Raw genomic sequence first — 21564 nt, 5'->3', positions numbered from 1 at the left:
AAAAAAAAAAAGTATAAACTCAAACTCCTAACACTGGCCTAGCTCCCATAGTGAAACGCTTGTAAAATGGTGAACGCTCTCAAGGAGTCTTCATACCTATGACCACCTGGCAACAGCGGAGCAGTGGGCCTGGCTAAGACTAAGGTCACCCGAGGCCCTGCCGTTCACTGCCAGTGTGAGGAAAGCTAAGGAGCTTAAAAATGAACCGGACAGGTGGAAACATTGGAACTTGGTTTTTATATTGAACAGAATGTTCAGAGAATTTGCTTCAGACCCAGATTGAATATGTATATCAAACATTTGCAATACTTGAGTGCTTGATTTGTGTCAAGCACAATGGAATAGTGCTAAAGGTGCACACCTGAATTATTTAAAATATGTATTTTACCCAGGTGTTATTTGTTGAATTACATTGAATAGAAAACCTACGACACCCATGCATGTGATGCAACAGACAAGCTCACAAACCCATAGACGTTTCCATAGACTTTATTTTAGGATTGTTTCTCTCTCGATCTAACAGGTATACACAGCACTCTTAATGTCATGGCTTTCTTTTTTTCTTAAATACTCTCCGTTCTATAAAGAAAAACTGTAAAAATATTTAATCATAACTAATTAAAAGTTCTCTGGGAGATTGGTCAGGTGGACTAGGGGGCAGAGGAGGGGTTTTCGTTGTCCATGGGGGGGGGGAGATGTTGGACGGTCTGAGGGGGAATAGAAGTAGACAGAAGGGGATTTGGAGTAGCTGCCAGCAGGGGTTCACCGCGAGGAGGGGGTGGTGTTACCATTGAGAGAGAACCTGATGAATAGAAGAGGGTAGATTTAAATGAGTGACGAGGTGACACTGAAGTGATAAGACTCCAATGAATCGCACTCATCTGCGTCCTTATAGTCATACCTCACCTTTTATTCTTTGTCCTTTCAGATCAGTGGGGTTAGTCACAAAGGACAAGAGATGAGAAAAGGATGTCACTGAAGTGTATTGGAATTGTGTGTGTGGGTGTGCTTGAAGCCAGACTCACCTGCAGACTCTCTCCATCATGTGTGTGACGAGACGGTCTGAGATGCCGGGACAGGACTCCTCGGCCAGGTTAAAGGCGTTCTCCAGCTCTTCGATGGCCCCTACGCCACCTCCAGCAGCCCTCCGCTTCTCCTTTAACTGGACAGTACAAACGGGGATTAGTTCGATTTCAGCATAGATATAAAGTTAATAGAAAAGGAAAATTGTATTGTCCACACAATGTGAACATTCTAATGAGTAGCTTCTGTAACTTGTTACCTCTTTGAAAATGGGAGTGACCAATGCCGACAGACACTGTGACTTGGGTTGGCGTTTCACCGAATCTGCAGACTAAAAAAAAAAAAGAACAGACAAATGACTTCAGTGTCCCAGCCCAAACCATTTGTTTGTGTGTTTAAATGTGCACCAACATGGTCTCACCTCTGTATCGGAGTGTGTGTATCCCTTCTGTAGTTTGTTCATGGAGCTGGGTCGGACTGTGGGGAAGGTCCACACGGGACTCTGGTTGTCGTCACCATCAGCATCCCTGTAAGAAGAAGAGAAGGAGACAGTAAGTCTGTTTGAAATGTTTAATTCAGTATCACGTAAAATAGAGAACTGCATGTTATATATCTACAGCCAGTCAGAAATATTCAATATGTTGGTTAGGTTGTCTGTGTGTGTGTTTCAAAACTGCTTCATCCATTGTGCACTGTATATGTCTGCGCTTGTGGGTGTGTTAAGGGCCTCACATATCTGAGTCGTCTGAGCTGGACTCCTCCCCGTGGCCCTCGGACCTCCAGCGACGGTAGCGGTCGATGAGTTCCGACAGGTAGGCTGTCTTCTTGGTGTAGCGTGTAATGAACTTGTGCTTCACCAGCTCCTTGGCTGTTGGCCTCTATGGAGGGAAAAAGCGTAGTACAAAGACACGCATTCATTCCCATACTAAATATGACTGCTTTGAGCGCTTTAGAAATGAAGTTGGTATTTTTATGATAAAACTCTAAATATAGGTGCACCAGCTGCACCATAGAGGTATTGTAAGTTTATTTCTATAAATAAAACAAACAAATGCTTATAACAGCGTAAGTACCCATGTTCTCTTTTATGGGAGGCTGCCTACAAAGTCATGCTCATGATAGGTTGTCTCCTGCTAATCCCCTCAAATCAGGTAGACTTCTCAGGGCCAGTTTCCCAGAACCTAGATTAAGCCTAGCACTCAACAGAAAATCATTGTCAATGGAGAAATTAATTGACTCACAAAGCGCGGGTCTTTATTGAGGCAGGCCTCCACAAACTCTTTGAAGGGCTTGCTGTAGGATCCCTCCAGGGTGGGAGGGGTGTTCTTAGGAATGAGGAAGAGGACCCTCATGGGGTGCAGGTCTGAGTTGGGGGGCTCCCCTTTGGCCAGCTCAATAGCCGTGATGCCCAGGGACCAGATATCCGCCTAGGAGGAAGCCAGACAAGTGTAAGACAGCCAAGTATACACAGATAAAAACATGTGCTCACACACAGTCACACTTGATATTTATGTGTACAGAATTCATAAGGGATGTGCTGAACATGTTTAAAGAGGCTGACATCAAAAACAAATAAGCAGCAGCAGGATTAATGTAAATTCCACCTCAATTCAGTCAATTAAGGAAGTGAAACGATCTTCCAATTCAAAAATAGAAAAATGTTCATTGACAATAAGAGGCTCTTCTCAGATTGGAGTTTCATTGAATATCCTGAACAGAAATAAACCCTTCTGACAACCAACCCTACAGACTAGGACATATTTGAGCCAACTGCCAACTCCGTGGAGGCTGCTGACCTTAAAGTCGTACGCCGACTGTTTGATGACCTCGGGCGCCATCCAGAAAGGAGTGCCCACGAATGTGTTCCTCTTGATCTGGGTGTCGGTCAGCTGGCCCGCCACGCCAAAATCTGCCAGCTTCACGTCGCCTTGCTCTGACAGCAGCACATTGGCAGCTGCCACAGAGAGAGGGAGAAGGGGAGGGAGACAGCAAGGTTGGTGGTCAATATATAATAATAATAATAATAAATGCCACTTAGACGCTTTTATCCAAAGTGACTTACAGTGAGAACTTACATTTAATAGATATCATCACAACACTTACATCATTCAAAAAGAAGATGGCAATTAATGTTCTCTGTGTTGATCTATTGGTCTACAGCTATTGCTTTGTAGAAATCAGTTTTTATGGATGATTCTTCTGCAAAATCTCCAGGCCCTGATGAATCAGAACATCTACTGTTTAAACACTGTAACGACATGTAATAACAAGATTGAACAATATGCATGTTGTATATCAGTAACGTTAGATCACAACACTACCCAGTTAGCTAAAGAGCACCATTAGTTAACAGTTAGCTAGTCCTTTCAGCAGCCCCAATCTAATAGTTTGTTGTACTTGCCCACAACAACGTTTATTTTTATTAGTGGTACCTATATCAGCCAATCACAGTTCGTCATTCCCGGTGAACCTGACTGAGCCGGGCCATCTTCAGAGTGAGATCGAAGTCAGAAGCTCCTTGGACTGTGCCTCAACTTTATTGAATTTAACCTGCAGTTAGTGCATGCATCTAATTGTAAGTACTGTGACATGTCATTGCTTGCTAAGGCAGTTCAGTTATTTACCATGTTTATGGTAACATGTTTTCCTTTTCCATGTGCTTCATGCAATTGCTAGTTAGCTAAGCCAAGATGTCAGCCAGTCATCTTAACATTAGCTTGTTAGTCTTGGTATAGCACATAAGTAACGCTATATCGTTTTAGGCATATTATTTTACTCATGTTGTCAGGTTAAAGTTATAGCCGTGTTTGTGGACATTTAGATTATTTAATGTAGCCTCATGTAATTATATCATGTAGGTACTGTATGTAGCCAAATGTTGCATATAGCCTAAAAGCCTGTCCTTTTCCACATGAAGCAGTTGGCCACTATTCCACGTTGGTTCTGGTCTCATGCAAGACCTTAGATGCATTCCAGTCACGTTTACTTACCAGTAAATGGGTCTTTATTCTGTAATGTGTATTTCTCTAAGTGTATTTGGCATTGCCCCTTGCATTATACCATGGCAGAGCAGTACCTTGTCATAATATATTCTGTATACAGTCTACTCTATGGTATGTCATGTAAGCCAATACTAATGGTTATTTCTTTCCTTTCTATTCCTTCATCAGTGGTGGCTGGTGGCACTTTAAATGGGGAGGATGGACTCATAGTAATGGCTGGAACAGAATGAATGGAATGGTCTCAAAGACATCAAAGACCTGGTTTCCATGTGTTTGATACCATTCCATGAACGCCATTCCATTCATTATTATGAGCCACCCCCCCCCTCACCAGCATCCAATGGCTTCAATAAGACCACTTTTACACACACTTACACAGTAGGCAGTCAAAACAAGGAGTGTGGTGTGGTTAAACCCAGTATCTGTAATAAACCTGTCCTGAAGACATCTTGGACTGGACAGATCTGTGTCGCCTGAACCACATATCCACTGGCACATCTAGTTTTCTACATGGTCTTCCCAGATCAGTCTTTAGTATTTTTTCAACTATTAAAAGACACGCTCAGGTACTTTGCATTTTTTGTTTGGCTGGATGTGTGAACGTGTAGATCATACCTGCATTATATACACTACATAACCAGAAATACGTGGACACCTGTTTGTCAAACTTCTCATTCCAAAATCAAGGGCATTAACATGCGCCAAACCAAGATCACTTAGGCTTGTGCAGATGCTCAGCCATATAAACTCATTTCATGAAGCTCCCAACGAACAATTATTGTGCTGAAGTTGCTTCCAGAGGCAGTTTGTTACTCAGTAGTGAGTGTTGCAACCGAGGATAGACCATTTTTATGCGCTACGTGCGCTTGTGTGGCCTACCACTTTGCGGCTGAGCTGTTGTTGCTCCTAGACGTTTCCACTTCACAATAACAGCACCTACAGTTGAAAATGTTTTGACTGACTGACTTGTTGGAAAGGTGGCATCCTATGACTGTGCCACTGAAAGTTACTGAGCTCTTCAGTAAGGCCATTCTACTGCTAATGTTTGTCTATGGACATTGCATTGCTGTGTGCTCGATTTTATACACCGGTCAGCAACGGATGTGGTTGAAATAGCCAAATCCACTCATTTTAAGGGGTGTCCACATACCATGTAGTGTATGAGGAGAGTTACTGTCCTACCTCAATTAGCCACAAAATCCCAAGTTTGAAAGCGACTGTTTTCTGGAAGTTGTGCTGCGCAATTTTCCCTACATTCACCCCCACGTGAGCCAGCCCCCTAGCAATTTGAGTTTCAGCCAATGAGCTTCAGCCCCTTGCCATTTGAGTGACAGCTAGCACAATGCAAACACAGTAGAGAGAGCAATGACGTGGTGCACATTTGTGACGTAGTATGCAATCTTTGGGGATTACTTTTGGCTCGTGGGGGTGCTACTTTCAGAACTACTGGCTAAAATAGTACCGGAAAATCTATTTAACAAAACTATAATGGGAGATTGGAATGAGAATTATTGTTATTGGCAGGCCCATTTCTTGTGCACTTTACATAAACTCAACTGCAAGACTGAATATTTATCACTCTCAGAACCTAATGAATTCTTTGTGCTTTCGGAGTAGCAGGTTTAATTGAGTATCACATGCAGAATATTGCTTAGCCTATTACCATTTCATTGTTGCTGGTCATTTGAAGAAATGTCCAAAACTGTTCTACTTATTGTATATACTGTATAGGCCTACTGTATGTATGTGTGTTTATTTTCAGTCATCGGCCCATATCTATTTTATCAAAACATGTTTCTACACGGTTTTGAACTGGGGAGCTGGACTGAGTGTGTGAGGTGAATGTGATAACCACTACACTATGGAAACTTAAATGAACTGGAAGATAAAATGATCCCACATGATAAAGTATGTACCAGTATATCAAGTTATTGGATTTTGTCTACATATACACTCAGTGGCCAGTTTATTAGGTACACCACCCCGTTCATGAAAATGGATCGTTCTTACGGATAGTGAGTCTCGTGGCCATGGTTTGCTATATAAACAGGCAGACGGGCATCGAGGCATTTAGGGGCTGTTTGGTTGAACGTTAGAGGGCAAAACGAGTGGCCTAAGTGACTTTGAGCGTGGTATGATCATCAGTACCAGGCGGTTCCAGTATCTCAGAACCGGCCTCCTGGGGTTAACACGCACAACAGTGTCTAGGGTTTACAGGGAACGGTGAAACAAACAAACAAAAAACACCCAGTCAGCGGCAGTCCTGTGGGTGATGAGAGGCCAAAGAAGAATGGCAAGAATCGTGCAAGCTAACAGGCGGACCACAAACAGGCAAATAATGGCCCAGTACAACAGTGGTGTGCAGAACAGCATCTCAGAATGCACAACTCATTGGTCCTTGTCATGGATGGACTATTGCAGTAGACAACCACACCGGGTTCCACTCCTATCAGCTAATAACAAGAAGAAGCTGCTCAAGTGGATGTGTGATCACCAACACTGGGCAATTGAGGAGTGGAAAAACATTGCCTGGTCCAACGAATCCTGGTTCCTGTTGCGTCATGCTGATGGCAGAGTCAGGATTTAGCGTAAGCAGCTTGAGTCCATGGCCCATCCTGCCTGGTGTCATGCTGATGGCAGAGTCAGGATTTAGCGTAAGCAGCTTGAGTCATTCTGCCTGGTGTCAACGGTACAGGCTGGTGGCAGTGGTGTAATGGCGTGGGGAATGTTTTCCTGTCACACTTTAGGGCCCTTGATACCACACCTTGTAGAATCTATGCCCCCAAGAAGTCAGGCTGTTTTGGAGGCAAAGGGGGTTCCCACCCGGTACTAAATGGGTGTATCTAGTAAACTGGCACTTGAGTGTTGGAGTGGCTGCGGAAACAACTTTTTTACCCTGATTGAAGGTGCCGAACTTTTGCTCGTGTGCATTTCACGTTCTGCGCATGTGTTTCTTTACCTCTACTTTCCGCACACATTTGGTCTCTCCCTTCACGTTTTTCTGTTAATCGCAAATTATAATTCTTCAAGTTTTACCGGTGAAACGTCCATCCGCTACTAACCAGTTGATCTCAATCAGTTTCATGGGGATACTTAGATCTTCTTGAGTAACACAGTGTTGTTTCGAAGTAGCCTACAGTGTTGTTTTGAATGATGTACAGTGAGCGAATTTCAAAGCAGATGGTGTTAGCAAACTGTAGCATTTTGCCTCGTGGCGCGCTGTTCAGTTTTGGCCACGAGAGAAAGATGTGGTGGTGTTTTTGTCTTACAGTAATGTCATACTATGCTATTTTATTAGGTTGTGTTATGTATAATACTATCATTATGTGATCTTGCAGACATTGATTCAGCTTTCGCCAGAGTAGCCTGGAGTGTATTCATTAGTCGTATTCTGTTGCAAAACATATTGCAACGGAAACTGCTTACCGTTTACTCAAGGAAGCAAACAGAGCAAACAAAACGGGGAGGGACCTACATGAATTTGTCCAATAGAGACTCTTGTTTTCGTTGTAAAATGTTTTCTGTTTGGAGTAAATAGTTTCCGTTACAAAACGTTTCGCAACGTCAGCGTTTTTCAATAGAATCTGGCTAATGAATACACCCCTGTTCTCTACAAGTAGAGCAGAGACTGTGTGCGTCAAGTAGATAAAACACGTGCAGACACTGAGACCTTTAGTTTGGGGGAACGAAAAGTCGGTTCCGCAGCAGCTGCTATTTACTTTTTGAAAATATGTTTACGCCCGGTTTTGAACCGGGGACCTTTTGCGTGTTAGGCGAACGTGATAACCACGACACTACGTAAACCACCAGGAGAGTGCAGGCTCAGGGTATCATTTCGATGGTTGGGGGATTCTGTTAGGGGGTGCTGTCCTGTTGCATTTACAGATTGATAGAGGACCAAAGGGAGCAGCCTGAACCTTTGATATCTCTGTGGATCTTCCTCTCAGAGTGCAGGTACTCCAGTCCCTTCAGTATTTCCCTCAGTATGGTGGCGATATAGGTCTCTTCTAGAGGCCCAGGACGTAGCTGAAGAGAGAGAAATAGTGGGGGAGGGACAGAGAGAGAGAAAGGGAGAGTTTCTTGCTGAGAGCCTATTTAGATTATTGCTAAATACGTGTGCTGTGTACATCCTCCAACTCATGCATTTGTATTGTAAGTTAGATGTCTGATTAATAAATTCTAAGTCAGCATTTATGAATCAAACAATTGGCATTGATTCAATTAAATACAATTGCACTTATCCCCTCAGGGGCAATTAGGAAAGGCATTGTCTTACCAGGTCCAGAGCTGATCCCCCACCCAAATACTCCATGATGATCCACAGCTTAGTGCCCTGGAGAAACAGAGACCGAGACGTTTTCAATGCTAAGGCTTGCTGTGAGATTTGACCTGAACATAGGCAGAAGTCTCAGAGTGTGTGAGTTTGTGTGCGTGTGTATATATTGGTGTATATTATTGTATGTATGTCTGTGTGTGTGTGTGTCTCTTTCAGTCTCTGTCTATCTATGCGTTTAGCTTTACCTTCAGGTAGGAGCCATAGTACTTGGTGACAAAGGGGCTGTCACACTGACTCAGTACAGTGATCTCCTGCTGTATGTCTTCGATCTCGTCCTCGGCTTCCTCCAGGTCAATGATCTTGATGGCCACTACCTCTTTGGTGCGGTTGTTGATGCCCTTGTAGACCTCTCCAAAGGAGCCCTTCCCAATGCGCTCCTGCTTGGTGAAGTATTCCTCAGGATCCAGCCTGGAATTCTGCTCCACAGGAAAGCAGTGACAACATAGAAGGACTTAGTAAGCTTTTAAAATTATTATTTTATGGGGCAGATCAGCTTTAATATTGCAGAGAGATTGTAGCTTCCATCAATGTAATTGTCTGCATCACTTCCAACCCCCCATATACTTGTATGCAGATATATATAAACTTAGCAAAAAAAGAAATGTCCCTTTTTTTCAGGACCCTGTCTTTCAAAGATAATTCATAAAAATCCAAATAACTTCACAGATCTTCATTGTAAAGGGGTTAAACAATATTTCCCATGCTTGTCCAATGAACCATAAACAATTAATGAACATGCACCTGTGGAACGGTCGTTAAGACACTAACAGCTTACAGACGGTAGGCAATTAAGGTCAGTTATGAAAACGTATGACACTAAAGAAGCCTTTCTACTAATTCTGAAAAACACCAAAAGAAAGATGCCCAGGGTCCCTGCTCATCTGCGTGAACGTGCCTTAGGCATGCTGCAAGGAGGCATGAGGACTACAGATGTGGCCAGGGAAATAAATTGCAATGTCCGTACTGTGAGACGCCAAAGACAGAGCTACAGGGAGACAGGACGGACAGATGATCGTCCTCGCAGTGGCAGACCACGTGTAACAACACCTGCACAGGATCGGTACATCCGAAAATCACACCTGCGGGACAGGGGCAGGATGGCAACAACAACTGCCAGAGTTACACCAGGAACGCACAATCCCTCCATCAGTGCCTGGACTGTCTGCAATAGGCTGAGAGAGGCTGGACTGAGGGTTTGTAGGCCAGTTGTAAGGCAGGTCCTCACCAGACATCACCGGCAACAACGTCGCCTATGGGCACAAACCCACCGTCGCTGGACCAGACAGGACTGTCAAAAAGTGCTCTTCACTGACGAGTTGCGGTTTTGTCTCACCAGGGGTGATGGTCGGATTCGCGTTTATCGTCGAAGGAATGAGCTTTACACCGAGGCCTGTACTCTGGAGCGGGATCGATTTGGAGGCGGAGAGTCCGTCATGGTCTGGGGCGGTGTGTCACAGCATCATCGGACTGAGCTTGTTGTCATTGCAGGCAATCTCAATGCTGTGCGTTACAGGGAAGACATCCTCCTCCCTCATGTGGTACCCTTCCTGCAGGCTCATCCTGACATGACCCTCCAGCATGACAATGCCACCAGCCATACTGCTCGTTCTGTGCGTGATTTCCTGCAAGACAGGAATGTCAGTGTTCTGCCATGGCCAGCGAAGAGCCCGGATCTCAATCCCATTGAGCACTTCTGGGACCTGTTGGATCGAAGGGTGAGGGTTAGGGCCATTCCCCCCAGAAATGTCTGGGTACTGCAGGTGCCTTGGTGGAAGAGTGGGGTAACATCTCACAGCAAGAACTGGCAAATCTGGTGCAGTTCATGGGGGGGAGATGCACTGCAGTACTTAATTAACCTCTTACATCTATGGGGGCGCTATTTCATTATTGGATAAAAAAACGTGCCCATTTTAAGTGCAATATTTTGTCACAGAAAGATGCTCGACTATGCATATAATTTACAGCTTTGGAAAGAAAACACTCTGACGTTTCCAAAACTGCAAAGATATTGTCTGTGAGTGCCCCAGAACTGATGCTACAGGCGAAACCAAGATGAAACTTCAAACAGGAAATGAGCAGGATTTTTGAGGCTCTGTTTTTCATTGTCTCCTTATATGGCTGTGAATGCGCAAGGAATGAGCCTGCCCGATCTATCATTTCCCCAAGGTGTCTGCAGCATTGTGACGTATTTGTAGGCATATCATTGGAAGATTGACCATAAGAGACTACATTTGCCAGGTGTCCGCCCGGTGTCCTCCGTCGAAATTGGTGCGTCATCTTCAGCTGCACGTCTTTTTCCAATAGATTCAGAGGAGAAAGTAGACATCCACGAACGATATATCAATGAAGAGATATGTGAAAAACACCTTGAGGATTGATTCTAAACAGCGTTTGCCGTGTTTCAGTCGATATTATGGAGTTAATTTGGAAAACAGTTCGCCGTTTTGATGACTGAATTTTCGTTTTTTTTTGGGTACCCAAACGTGATGTACAAAACGGAGCGATTTCTCCTACACAAAGAATCTTTCAGGAAAAACTGAACATTTGCTATGTAACTGAGAGTCTCCTCATTGAAAACATCCGAAGTTCTTCAAAGGTAAATTATTTTATTTGAATCCTTTTCTGGTTTTTGTGCAAATGTTGCCCGCTAAATGCTACGCTAAATGCTACGCTAGCTATCAATACTCTTACACAAATGCTTGTTTTGCTATGGTTCAAAAGCATATTTTGAAAATCTGAGATGACAGTGTTGTTAAGAAAAGGCTAAGCTTGAGAGCTAGCACATTCATTTCATTTGTGATTTTCATAAATAGTTAACGTTACGTTATGCTAATGAGCTTGAGGCTATAACTGGATACAGGTTTTTTTCATAGACAAACGTGAACAAAACGGAGCGATTTGTCCTACACAAATAATATTTTTTGAAAAACTGAACATTTGCTATCTAACTGAGAGTCTCCTCATTGAAAACATCTGAAGTTCTTCAAAGGTAAATGATTTTATTTGAATTGTTTTCTTGTTTTTGTGAAAATGTTGCTGGCTGAATTCTAGGCTTATAGCTATGCTAGCTATCAATACTCTTACACAAATGCTTGTTTAGCTATAGTTGAAAAGCATATTTTGAAAATCTGAGATGACAGTGTTGTTAACAAAGGTCTAAGCTTGAGAGCAAATATATTTATTTCATTTCATTTGCGATTTTCATGAATAGTTAACGTTGCGTTATGCTAATGAGCTTGAGGCTATAAATAGGATCCCGGATCTGGGATTGCTCGATGCAAGAAGTTAATGCAGCTGGTGGCCACACCAGATACTGACTGTTACTTTGGATTTTCACTCCCCCCCTTTGTTCATATTATTCAATTTCTGTTAGCCACATGTCTGTGGAACTTGTTCAGTTTATGTCTCAGTTGTTGAATTTTGTTATGTTCATACAAATATTTACACGTTAAATTTGCTGAAAATAAACGTAGTTGACAGTCAGAGGACGTTTCTTTTTTTGCTGAGTGTATATACACATACATACAGTGGGGAGAACAAGTATTTGATACACTGCCGATTTTGCAGGTTTTCCTACTTAGTAAGCATGTAGAGGTCTGTAATTTTTATCATATGTACACTTCAACTGTGAGAGACATAATCTAAAACAAAAATCCAGAAAATCACATTAGTATGATTTTTAAGTAATTAAATTGCATTTTATTGCATGACATAAGTATTTGATCACCTACCAACCAGTAAAAATTCCAGCTCTCACAGACCTGTTAGTTTTTCTTTAAGAAGCCCTCCTGTTCTCCACTCATTACCTGTATTAACTGCACCTGTTTGAACTTGTTACCTGTATAAAAGACACCTGTCTACACACTCAATCAAACAGACTCCAACCTCTCCACAGTGGCCAAGACCAGAGAGCTGTGTAAGGACATCAGGGATAAAATTGTAGACCTGCACAAGGCTGTGATGGGCTACAGGACAATAGGCAAGCAGCTTGGTCAGAAGGCAACAACTGTTGGCACAATTATTAGAAAATGGAAGAAGTTCAAGATGGTGGTCAATCACCCTCTGTCTGGGGCTCCATGCAAGATCTCACCTTGTGGGGCATCAATGATCATGAGGAAGGTGAGGGATCAGCCCAGAACTACACGGCAGGACCTGGTCAATGACCTGAAGAGAGCTGGGACCACAGTCTCAAAGTAAACCATTAGTAACACACTACGCCATCATGGATTAAAATCCTGCAGCGCACGCAAGGTCCCCCTGCTCAAGCCAGTGCATGTCCAGGCCCGTCTGAAGTTTGCCAATGACCATCTGGATGTTCCAGAGGAGGAATGGGAGAAGGTCATGTGGTCTGATGAGACAAAAATGTAGCTTTTTGGCCTTTTCTGCAAAGGGGACAGGACGACTGCACCGTATTGAGGGGAGGATGGATGGGGCCATGTATCGCAAGATCTTGGCCAACAACCTCCTTCCCTCAGTAAGAGCATTGAAGATGGATCGTGGCTGGGTCTTCCAGCATGACAACAACCTGAAACACACAGCCAAGGCAACTAAGTAGTGGCTCCGTAAGAAGCATCTCAAGGTCCTGGAGTGGCCTAGCCAGTCTCCAGACCTGAACCCAATAGAAAATCTTTGGAGGGAGCTGAAAGTCCCGAAACAGCCCCGAAACCTGAAGGATCTGGAGAAGGTCTGTATGGAGGAGTGGGCCAAAATCCCTGCTGCAGTGTGTGAAAACCTGGTCAAGAACTACAGGAAACATATGATCTCTGTAATTGCAAACAAAGGTTTCTGTACCAAATATTAAGTTATGCTTTTCTGATGTATCAAATACTTATGTCATGCAATAAAATGCAAATTAATTACTTAAAAATCATATGATTTTCTGTATTTTTGTTTTAGACTCCGTCCTTCACAGTTGAAGTGTACCTATGATAAAAATTACATGTTTTGTAAGTAGGAAAACCTGCAAAATCAGCAGTGTATCAAATACTTGTTCTCCCCACTGTACATACATACACAGTACCAGTCAAGAGTTTGGACAAATGGTGGCTACTTTGAATATAAATATAACATATATTTAGATTTAACACTTTTTTGGTTACTACATGATTCCATATGTGTTATTTCATAGTTTGTCTTTACTATTATTCAACAATGTAAAAAAAATAAAGAAAATATTTGGGAGATGATTTCCATTTCAATAACTGAAAGTTATTGAGGTTGTAATCTGAATAAAAGGAAAAAGGCAATTTATCATCGAGTGAGACGTCCTTATTAATTTTCTAGAGAACCCGTTTGGATTTAAGTATAACTTTTGTTTCGCTGAAGCCTTTAGTGAGAGGTGTAATTAATGATTTAATCATTTCTGCTCTCCAAATTCATATTCATTATATAAATAGGCCCTTTCAATTTTGTCTGGTTCCAAATAAAATTGAATATTCCCAATGTGCTCCTGCTTGGTGAAGTATTCCTCAGGATCCAGCCTGGAATTCTGCTCCACAGGAAAGCAGTGACAACATAGGATTTAGTAAAAGGCACAAATACAGGCTTTATTAGCTCGTAAACTGGATCTGTCAAGACATTTGGCCATTCTGGTTTTGGATGATCTATTTGTAAGAGGTTATTACAGTTTAGAAAGGTAAATTTGATCATATGTTGTCCAAATAGGCTACAATATAAGTCGTGCAAATAACCGACAATGTTATTGGTTAGCTGGTTTACTTGATGGGGATTAGGAGGATGTGTGTTGTTGACAGAGACAAGATTAAACATTGGAGGCTGAATGGATTTCGGATGGGTGTGTACATCTCCGCTATCTTCGAAATCTCCAGTCGTCTGTGTCAGTGTGTAATGATTTAGCAAGGCGCCCCCACCCACCTAAACCCGCCCATCTATTAATCGAATGCCTCGCAGTCATCGGGGTTCGCCTTGGCTAAACGGGGTGACAGTCCCTACAGATTAGGCTACCTACCTGGTTCTGCATGTCGCGTAGGTGCGCCATCCGCTCGGCAGGTTTGACAGGAAAAGGGCAGCCGCAGCCCTTTCTGCCTGAAAGACGGAGTTGTCAAAATTCCTCTATCTTATTTTCCCTCCTCTCGAACCCCTTCCGTTAGCGGGCTAGCTAACCAAATAGCTAAACACCCAAGCTATCGTGCTGTCACTCCGCAGTGTTTTCGGCCTCGAATCCCCCGACGGCGGGCTTTACAGCCCGGCCAAAATGCAAAGCTATGTATCGTGTAACTCCATGTATAAGAGTGACATTACACAGGAACAAAATGTTTCCGTATATTAATATTTAATTCATATCAAAGAACACTCAGCCTGTTCTTTATTTGTGGCTTGAGGAGGACAAAATAATGGGTTGAACAGCGCATGCGCATTTGCGTGTTTCAAGGAGTGCAGGGTTGTGGGAGTTGTATTTCAACGCGCAGTCGCGTCAGACACAAAGTACATTTTATCCACAGTTCATCGTATCATACACATACACTGTTGCCATGTATCTCCAATTGAAGCAGGTTGTTACATAAACAACTATATCATGCAACGCAGTAAATATGTAACTCCAAGGGGGTTTTGTTTCAAACTGAATAATTCCCTATATCCCAAAGGGGAATTATTATTAAATGGTTATTACGTAATGTGATTGAAGAAATGTCCATTCTATTTATTTAGTCAATATATTTGTTCTGAGACCTAGGGTCCTGTGAAATTTTGGAAAATGTGTTTCCGCCCGGTCTCGAACCGGGGACCTTTCGCGTGTTAGGCGAACGTGATAACCACTACACTACGGAAACAGGTACAAAATGTGTTTACCAAATGAAGTTAAATCGACAGTTAACCCAGATTTACAAAATTACTGGATTCCTTACACTGCAGTGTTGGCAGTGAATGGACATGATATGACAGCAATACATGCTTTGGAAATCTGTTCCAAGTATTCCCACGCATAATAAAGATATATGTGATGGTATACAAATGTAAGCAAGGTTTGAAATTATTGTGTTTTAGTCAAATTTTATATCTGTTTGGGCTTAATATGGTATCTATACTTATACTCAAGTATAACAGTTGAGGTACTTTTTCCACCATTGATGGAAATAGACCAAGCAACCTCCTGTACCTAAGTTTCCGTAGTGTAGTGGTTATCACGTTCGCCTCACACGCGAAAGGTCCCCGGTTCGAAACCGGGCGGAAACACATTTTAACAAAATGGGAATGGGGACAATAACTGAAAATAGACAACTCATCCATAAAGCTACATAGATAAAACCGGCTTGAACATTTCTTTAAATAAAAACAGCAGCAATGCAATGATAAGTGCTGGGTTATCGTAAATCGTAAATCTGGACTACAGTAATACATGAATGGAACTGTCTTAGACATTTCTTCAAATAACCAGTGGAAATGCTACGTTGATAAAACAAAGCAATTTCTGACTTCAATATATTCTGAGCGCGATGAACCCTTCACCCAGTCAAAATGACACCCATGTAAATTTTTGTGAGGTTTCCGTAGTGTAGTGGTTATCACGTTCGCCTCACACGCGAAAGGTCCCCGGTTCGAAACCGGGCGGAAACACGTTTTAACAAAATAGATGGGGATAATAACTGAAAATAGACAACGCATCCATAGGGCTACAGAGATAGAACCGGCTTGAAAATTTCTTTAAATAAAAACAGCAGCAATGCAATGATAAGTGCATAGACTACGTCGTCCACACAGTGTCTATATTGTAGCGACCCGCACAGACAGCTGTGTGTTATGTGTTAGGCTAGGAGGTGGTTGTGTTGTACTGACCAGTACCCGGTGTTCGCGGGGTCCGACATGTCAATCAACCTGCTATCTGCCAATCACGGGAATGCCTGGAATGTTCTGATGCCGGGCATCCTGGTGGTTGGCGGAGTGGCGTGGAGGGGGGTTGGGCAGGGGGGTGGAGCATTGGAAGTTAAGACCAGTGTCTATATGAAGGTATCCATGCTGGGTTATCGTAAATCGTAAATCTGGACTACAGTAATACATGAATGGAACTGTCTTAGACATTTCTTCAAATAACCAGTGGAAATGCAACGGTGATAAAACAAAGCAATCCCTGACTTCAATATATTCGGAGCGCGACGAACCCCTCACCCAGTCAAAATGACACCCATGTAATTTTTTGTAAGGTTTCCGTAGTGTAGTGGTTATCACGTTCGCCTCACACGCGAAAGGTCCCCGGTTCGAAACCGGGCGGAAACACATTTTAACAAAATTGGTATGGGGATAATAACTGAAAATAGACAACGCATCCATAGGGCTACATAGATAGAACCGGCTTGAAAATGTCTTTAAATAAAAACAGCAGCAATGCAATGATAAGTGCATAGACTACTTCGTCCCCACAGTGTCTATATGAAGGTATCCATGCTGGGTTATCGTAAATCGTAAATCTGGACTACAGTAATACATGAATGGAACTGTCTTAGACATTTCTTCAAATAACCAGTGGAAATGCAACGGTGATAAAACAAAGCAATCCCTGACTTCAATATATTCGGAGCGCGACGAACCCCTCACCCAGTCAAAATGACACCCATGTAAATTTTTGTAAGGTTTCCGTAGTGTAGTGGTTATCACGTTCGCCTCACACGCGAAAGGTCCCCGGTTCGAAACCGGGCGGAAACACATTTTAACAAAATTGGTATGGGGATAATAACTGAAAATAGACAACGCATCCATAGGGCTACATAGATAGAACCGGCTTGAAAATGTCTTTAAATAAAAACAGCAGCAATGCAATGATAAGTGCATAGACTACGTCGTCCCCACAGTGTCTATATGAAGGTATCCATGCTGGGTTATCGTAAATCGTAAATCTGGACTACAAAGCAATTTCTGACTTCAATATATTCGGAGCGCGACGAACCCCTCACCCAGTCAAAATGACACCCAAGAAATATTTTTTTAAGGTTTCCGTAGTGTAGTGGTTATCACGTTCGCCTCACACGCGAAAGGTCCCCGGTTCGAGACCGGGCGGAAACACATTTTAAAAAAATTGACAGAGCCGATAACTGAAAATAAACGAACAAATTGATAGGACTACAGTATAGGCTACATAAACAGAACAGGCTAGAACATTTCTTTAAATAAAAAACAGCAGCAATGCAACGATAATACGGAAGTGTTTCCGATGAAACAGAGGCTAGGCTAATTTACCACATTTGTCACAGGCTTCATCAATAAGTGCATAGACTACGGCGTCCCCACAGTCGACTACATGAAGGTATGCATGCTGGGTTAAAGGCTAGAGCTACCGATTACAAGGAACGGGACACGGACATGGATCCATATAAATAAGCCCGCTACAACCTCAAATGAGACATCGAATATGCAAAATGACAATATAGGAGAAAGCTGGAAGCCTATTATACTGGCTCCGACGCTCGTCGTATATGGCAGGGTTTGCAGACGATAACAGACTACAAAGGAAAATCCAGCTGTGAGATGCCCAGTGATGCAGATCTCCCGAAGGCCTAAATGCCTTTGCTGTTGTTCCGGATGACAGCAGTCTACTAATTGATTCTGTACTGAGCAAAAGTATAAACAAACATGTAGGTGTTGGTCCAATTTTCCATGAGCTGAAATAAAAGATCCCATTTTCCAAACACAACAAAAAAGTATTTATTTTCAGTTTTGTGCACACATTTGTTTACATCCCCGATAGTAAGAATTTCCCCTTTGCCAAGATAATCCATCCACCTAACAGGTGTGGCATATCAAAAAGCTGATTAAACAGCATGATCATTACACAAGTGCACCTTGTGCTGGAGACAATAAAAGGCCACACTAAAATGTGCAGTTTTGTCACACAACACAATGCCACAGATGTCTCAAGTTTTGAAGGAGCATGCAAATGTCATGTTGACTGCAGGATAAAATCACCAAATTCTGGCCTACACTATACATAAATAGAACAGTCCTGGACATTTATTTATAAAAAAAACACTGCATCAACGTTAAGGTAATAAAAGCAATTTCTGAGTTAATTAGGCTCTGAGAGTGACTAATCCACCACCCAAGCAAACTGACACCCAAGTACCACCTAAAGCAGTTCACGTGGTGTAGTTTGCCTTACTTGGGAAAGGTCCCCGGTTTGAGACCGGGCAGAAACACATTTTGACAAAGTAGGCCAATGACTGAAAATAAACAAAGAAATACATACACATACAGTACCAGTCAAAAGTTTGGACACACCTAATAATTCAAGGGTTTTTCTTTATTCTTTACATTGTAGAATAATAGTGAAGAGTATGAAGTAACACATATGGAATCATGTAGTAACCAAATAAAAATATATTTTATATTCTTCAAAGCAGCCACCATTTGCCTTGATGACAGCTTTGCACACTCTTGGCATTCTCTCAACTAGCTTCACCTGGAATGCTTTTCCAACAGTCTTGAAGGAGTTCCCACATATGCTGAGCACTTGTTGGCTGCTTTTCCTTCCCTCTGCGGTCCAACTCATCCCAAACCATCTCAATTGGGTTGAGGTCGGGTTATTGTGGAGGCCAGGTCATCTGATGCAGCACTCCATCACTCTCCTTCTTGGAGAGCCCTTACACATCCTGGAGGTGTGTTGGGTCATTGTCCTGGAGGTGTGTTGGGTCATTGTCCTGGAGGTGTGTTGGGTCATTGTCCCATTAAGCGCAAACCAGATAGGCCACAGTGTCTCCTGACCCCTCCTGTCTCAGCCTCCAGTATTTATGCTGCAGTAGTTTATGTGTCGGGGGGCTGGGGTCAGTTTGTTATATCTGGAGTACTTCTCCTGTCCAATTCGGTGTCCTGTGTGAATCTAAGTGTGCATTCTCTAATTCTCTCCTTCTCTCTCTCGGAGAACCTGAGCCCTAGGACCATGCCCCAGGACTACCTGACATGATGACTCCTTGCTGTCCCCAGTCCACCTGGCCGTGCTGCTGCTCCAGTTTCAACTGTTCTGCCTTATTATTATTCGACCATGCTGGTCATTTACGAACATTTGAACATCTTGGCCATGTTCTGTTATAATCTCTACCCGGCACAGCCAGAAGAGGACTGGCCACCCCACATAGCCTGGTTCCTCTTAAGGTTTCTTCCTAGGTTTTGGCCTTTCTAGGGAGTTTTTCCTAACCACCGTGCTTCTACACCTGCATTGCTTGCTGTTTGGGGTTTTAGGCTGGGTTTCTGTACAGCACTTTGAGATATCAGCTGATGTACGAAGGGCTATATAAATGAATTTGATTTGATTTGATTTGATATGATGGCGTATCGCTTTAGAATGCTGCGGTAGCCATGCTGGTTAAGTGTGGCTTTGTAACGGATGTGAAATAGCTAGTTAAACGGTGGTGAGCGCTAAATAGCATTTCAATCGGTGACGTCACTTGCTCTGAGACCTTGAAGTAGTGGTTCCCCTTGCTCTGCAAGGGCCGTGGCTTTTGTGGAGTGATGGTTCACGATGCTTTGAGGGTGACTGTTGTTGATGTGTGCAGAGGGTCCCTGGTTTGCGCCCGGGTATGGGCAAGGGGACGGTCTAAAGTTATACTGTTACACCTTGAATTCTAAATAAATCAGCAACTCTGTCACCAGTAAAGAACCCCCACACCATCACACCTCCTCCATGGTTCATGGTTGGAACCACACTATCAGAGATCATCTGTTCACCTACTCCAAATCTCACAATGACACGGCGGTTGGAACCAAAAATCGCAAATTTGGACTCATCAGACCAAAGGACAGACTTCCACTGGTCTAATGTCCATTGCTCAAGTTTCTTGGCCCAAGAAAGTCTCTTCTTATTATTGGTGTACATTAGGAGTGTTTTTTAGGCAGCAATTCGACCATGACGGCCTGATTCACGCATTCTCCTCTGAACAGTTGAAGTTGAGATGTGTCTGTTTCTTGAACTCTGTGAAGAATTTATTTGGTTTGCAATTTCTGAGGCTGGTAACTAATGAACTTATCCTCTGCAACTTAGGTAATCGCTCCTCTTTCACCCCAGCTGCAAAACCAACCCTGTTTCAGATGACCATCCTACCCATGCTAGATTACGGAGACATCATTTATAGATCGGCAGGTACGGGTAATCTCCAGCGGCTGGATGATCTTTACCATTCGGCCATCAGATTTGCCACCAATGCTCCTTATAGGACACATCATTGCACTCTATATTCCTCTGTAAACTGGTCATCTCTGTATACCCATCGCAAGACCCACTGGTTGATGATTATTTATAAAACCCTCTTGGCCTCACTCCCCCCTATCTGAGATATCTACTGCAGCTTGTTTCAGCTAGTGACTGGAACGAGCTGCAACAAACTGGACAGTTATATCTCAATCTCTTTATTCAAAGACTCAATCATGGACACTCTTACTGACAGATGTGGCTGCTTTGCGTGATGTATTGTTGTCGCTACCTTCTTGCCCTTTGTGCTGTTGTCTGTGCCCAATAATGTTTGTACCATGTTTTGTGCTGCTACCATGTTGTGCTGCTGCCATGTCGTTGTCATGTTGTGTTGCTACTATGCTGTGTTGTTATGTGTTGCTGCCATGCTATGTTGTTGTCTTAGGTCTCTCTTTTCTTCAGACAGAAGGCGCACTAGGCATCGCTCCACACTGATCTAGTGCAAACCCGTTAGAACTTTAATGGTAGGCTCTGGTGTCTTCACCCGTAGGATCAAATCACCCGAGAAAATCATACTTGCTGGCTCTAATTTTGTAGAACCTTGTCTGCTCTCCTTTTTGTTTTGTCAACTTTTCGGCATGTTCTTTGTGAAGTAGGCTATGGGAGTTTTGTACATTTTTCCTCCTTGGCTTAGTGTTAGCTCTCTAGCTGACGGACATCTGGAATCTACTGTATCTATTTGGGATTTCCCGGACTCTCCATCAGCTGGTGAAGTGCCCGCCTCCTCTGCCTTTGGTAGCTAACTCAGCCTGCATGCTTTTAAAATGTTTACTATTGGATGGGTCCCAGCCATCAATCTGTAAGTCTCTGCTCATTTTTTGCTTTGATCTGTGGTTATGTTTTAGTTGTGTTGTGCTAATTGTGTTCTAGCTGGTCTCCAACAGTTGGGCTCTATCTTGTTGACCATAATCGTGGTGGTTGGCTAGGCTGGCAAGGCTAATAGCTGGCTGGCTAGCTTGCTGGCTAAGACAACTGCATAAAGCTAAAATTTGTTGATAGCTGGTTCGATGAGG

At 43.0% G+C, this 21564-nt stretch overlaps 1 protein-coding gene and 7 non-coding genes across 9 annotated transcripts; 5 read left to right on the top strand and 3 right to left on the bottom strand.

Moving 5' to 3' along the window:
- Nucleotides 1-473: 473 nt before the first annotated feature.
- On the bottom strand, nucleotides 474-14723 carry stk25b (serine/threonine kinase 25b). Of its 2 annotated transcripts, XM_064992307.1 has the most exons (12): nucleotides 14330-14723; nucleotides 8547-8777; nucleotides 8302-8358; nucleotides 7943-8051; nucleotides 2820-2977; nucleotides 2265-2450; nucleotides 1756-1901; nucleotides 1445-1550; nucleotides 1283-1354; nucleotides 1026-1162; nucleotides 907-921; nucleotides 474-802 (listed from the first exon to the last, which is right to left on the bottom strand). In XM_064992307.1, the coding sequence occupies exons 1-12, from the start codon at nucleotides 14357-14359 to the stop codon at nucleotides 763-765; spliced, it is 1287 nt and encodes a 428-aa protein (XP_064848379.1). In that variant the 5' UTR covers nucleotides 14360-14723; the 3' UTR covers nucleotides 474-762. The 2 variants fall into 2 exon arrangements, with proteins under 2 accessions (XP_064848379.1, XP_064848380.1); XM_064992308.1 differs by lacking the exon at nucleotides 907-921.
- On the bottom strand, nucleotides 7757-7829 carry trnav-aac (transfer RNA valine (anticodon AAC)). The gene has a single exon. It is a non-coding gene; the product is annotated as a tRNA-Val (tRNA).
- A 356-nt stretch (nucleotides 14724-15079) lies between the features above and the next one.
- On the bottom strand, nucleotides 15080-15152 carry trnav-aac (transfer RNA valine (anticodon AAC)). Its single transcript has one exon. It is a non-coding gene; the product is annotated as a tRNA-Val (tRNA).
- Nucleotides 15153-15482: 330 nt separating this feature from the next.
- Nucleotides 15483-15555, top strand: trnav-cac (transfer RNA valine (anticodon CAC)). The gene has a single exon. It is a non-coding gene; the product is annotated as a tRNA-Val (tRNA).
- A 308-nt stretch (nucleotides 15556-15863) lies between these two features.
- Nucleotides 15864-15936, top strand: trnav-cac (transfer RNA valine (anticodon CAC)). Its single transcript has one exon. It is a non-coding gene; the product is annotated as a tRNA-Val (tRNA).
- A 584-nt stretch (nucleotides 15937-16520) lies between these two features.
- On the top strand, nucleotides 16521-16593 carry trnav-cac (transfer RNA valine (anticodon CAC)). Its single transcript has one exon. It is a non-coding gene; the product is annotated as a tRNA-Val (tRNA).
- A 353-nt stretch (nucleotides 16594-16946) lies between these two features.
- trnav-cac (transfer RNA valine (anticodon CAC)) lies at nucleotides 16947-17019 on the top strand. The gene has a single exon. It is a non-coding gene; the product is annotated as a tRNA-Val (tRNA).
- A 284-nt stretch (nucleotides 17020-17303) lies between these two features.
- trnav-cac (transfer RNA valine (anticodon CAC)) lies at nucleotides 17304-17376 on the top strand. The gene has a single exon. It is a non-coding gene; the product is annotated as a tRNA-Val (tRNA).
- The last annotated feature ends 4188 nt before the right edge of the window (nucleotides 17377-21564 follow it).

This window comes from Oncorhynchus masou, chromosome 17 (genome assembly GCF_036934945.1).
Source record: "Oncorhynchus masou masou isolate Uvic2021 chromosome 17, UVic_Omas_1.1, whole genome shotgun sequence".
NCBI classification, from domain to species: Eukaryota; Metazoa; Chordata; class Actinopteri; order Salmoniformes; family Salmonidae; genus Oncorhynchus; species Oncorhynchus masou.
This window is presented reverse-complemented; position numbering and strand designations above follow the sequence as displayed.